At 35.3% G+C, this 1903-nt stretch overlaps 1 protein-coding gene across 1 annotated transcript in view; it reads right to left on the reverse strand.

Moving 5' to 3' along the window:
- LOC106882148 (uncharacterized) overlaps positions 1 to 1903 on the reverse strand; it is a 60783-nt gene that overhangs the window by 19912 nt on the left and 38968 nt on the right. The window contains exon 11 of the mRNA XM_052968463.1: positions 1260 to 1512. Within this exon, the coding sequence (XP_052824423.1) occupies positions 1260 to 1512 (253 nt within the window). The remainder of the gene's footprint in view (positions 1 to 1259; positions 1513 to 1903) is intronic.

Consider the following 1903-nt stretch of genomic DNA (forward strand, 5'->3'; position numbering starts at 1 on the left):
GCTTGAAGATTATTATGGTCAAGAATCTTTCCAAAAATCAAATCCCAGTTGAAAGGAACAAGATTTCAAGGCATTGAAAAAATCCAAAAGAATGCAATGAGGCAGCTGCTCGCTATCCCAGAAACTGGAGTTCCAGGAATGCTTCCATCAATGGAAATGATGCTGGGAAAAGTGTGCGTCTTCAGAAGGAGACTACTTCAACAGAGATTGAATGCTGAATTAATATTGTAGTTTTCTTTTTATAGTACCAGACACGATACTTTATGATCACACCTAGTACTGTGTTACCACACCTTAGACCTAACACATAGTCCAGTCCCTGTGATAGCGACATCCTTGTGTGTTTCAATGAACCTGAGAGGTATGCCACTAGAGTTCAAGCTCCTGCTAAGGCCTCCCATGCTGGACAGGTCAAAGAATAGAGGCCAGACAAAATTGGGACATTTTCTCAGGGGGTTAGAAAATGGTGTTCATTAGAGTCAATGCTCCTATCTAGAAAACAGTGAAGTGATAGAACAACAAGAGCTAGGAGAGGGATTCCATTACTCTTTGGAAAATATATTTCAGTCCTTGACCTGGAACCCACATGGTAAGAGGGGACACCCCAAAACTAGCTGGAGGTGGGGATACTGAAGCAGGGCTTGAACTGGAAAGAGGCAAAAATGACAGCCCAATGTCAAGAACAAGGGAGAAAGTCGAGTCAATAAGTGAAGAGTTTAAGTAATTAAGAAGTGGACCATTTGGGTATCTGGTGCCTTGGTCAGAGTCACAGTGCTATTCCACTCACAAGAGAGCAAGCATAAATGCCACAGTTGACTGTCCAGTATTCTATCAGCTTGATAATCCTAACTATCTATACTTTAGCATCACTGTTCTAGAAGCTAACATATATCTCCTGCACACTCCTCATCAATTTATCATACAATATAATATTTTATGTCACAGTCCATTTTTACATTTTTATTTCAGTTAGTTATTCCTGTTTATTCATTGCAATTATTGATTCCTACTACAATGATCAATGATCACATGTGATGTTTTTGCTTTCTTAAAAACAGTGTATGGGTCTCAGTAATTAGACAAGATACACTCACATTTCAGTATTAATCAATCTCTTTAAATCCTACATGCATACACACTGACACAGCTGATAGAAAACAACCCTGTACAGAGTTAATTTATAAATGTGACAATGACACATCTAAAAATTCATGATAAACACACCTTAGTTTTTCGTACATGAAAACAACAGTACTTACCAATGTCTGTATCATCTCCATGTTACAAACAGAAGGCTCCATCAGTAACATAGAAGAACTCTCAGAGTTATTCTGCACATAGAGAATCAAGTCACATTCATCTCCGATACAAGTAGAACATTCGGGCAGACTTGGCTTTGGAACAAATGCTGGCTTGATGCTGTTCTTCCCACTTTGCTTTGACAAAAGGGACAACATAGAGCCATACATGGCATTTTCATCATTTAATGGACAACCGTCTGCAGCTAGGGCGCTAAAGGGAAGAGAATCCAGTCACATGAAAACAAAAAAAAATATTATCATTAAACAACTATTCTAATGCATATATTTATACACACACATATACTCCCACATATACACACACATACATATGCACACACACACACATACATACATATATATTTATATATATATAAACATAAGCATAAACATACATATATATATATACATATGCATAAATATGCATATATATACATATGCATAAGTATGCATGTATATACATATGCATAAATATGCATATATATACATATGCATAAATATGCATATATATATACATAAATATGCATAAATATGCATATATATATATATACATAAATATGCATAAATATGCATATATATATATATATATATATATATATATATAT

This window comes from Octopus bimaculoides, chromosome 6 (assembly GCF_001194135.2).
Source record: "Octopus bimaculoides isolate UCB-OBI-ISO-001 chromosome 6, ASM119413v2, whole genome shotgun sequence".
Classification (NCBI taxonomy): Eukaryota; Metazoa; Mollusca; class Cephalopoda; order Octopoda; family Octopodidae; genus Octopus; species Octopus bimaculoides.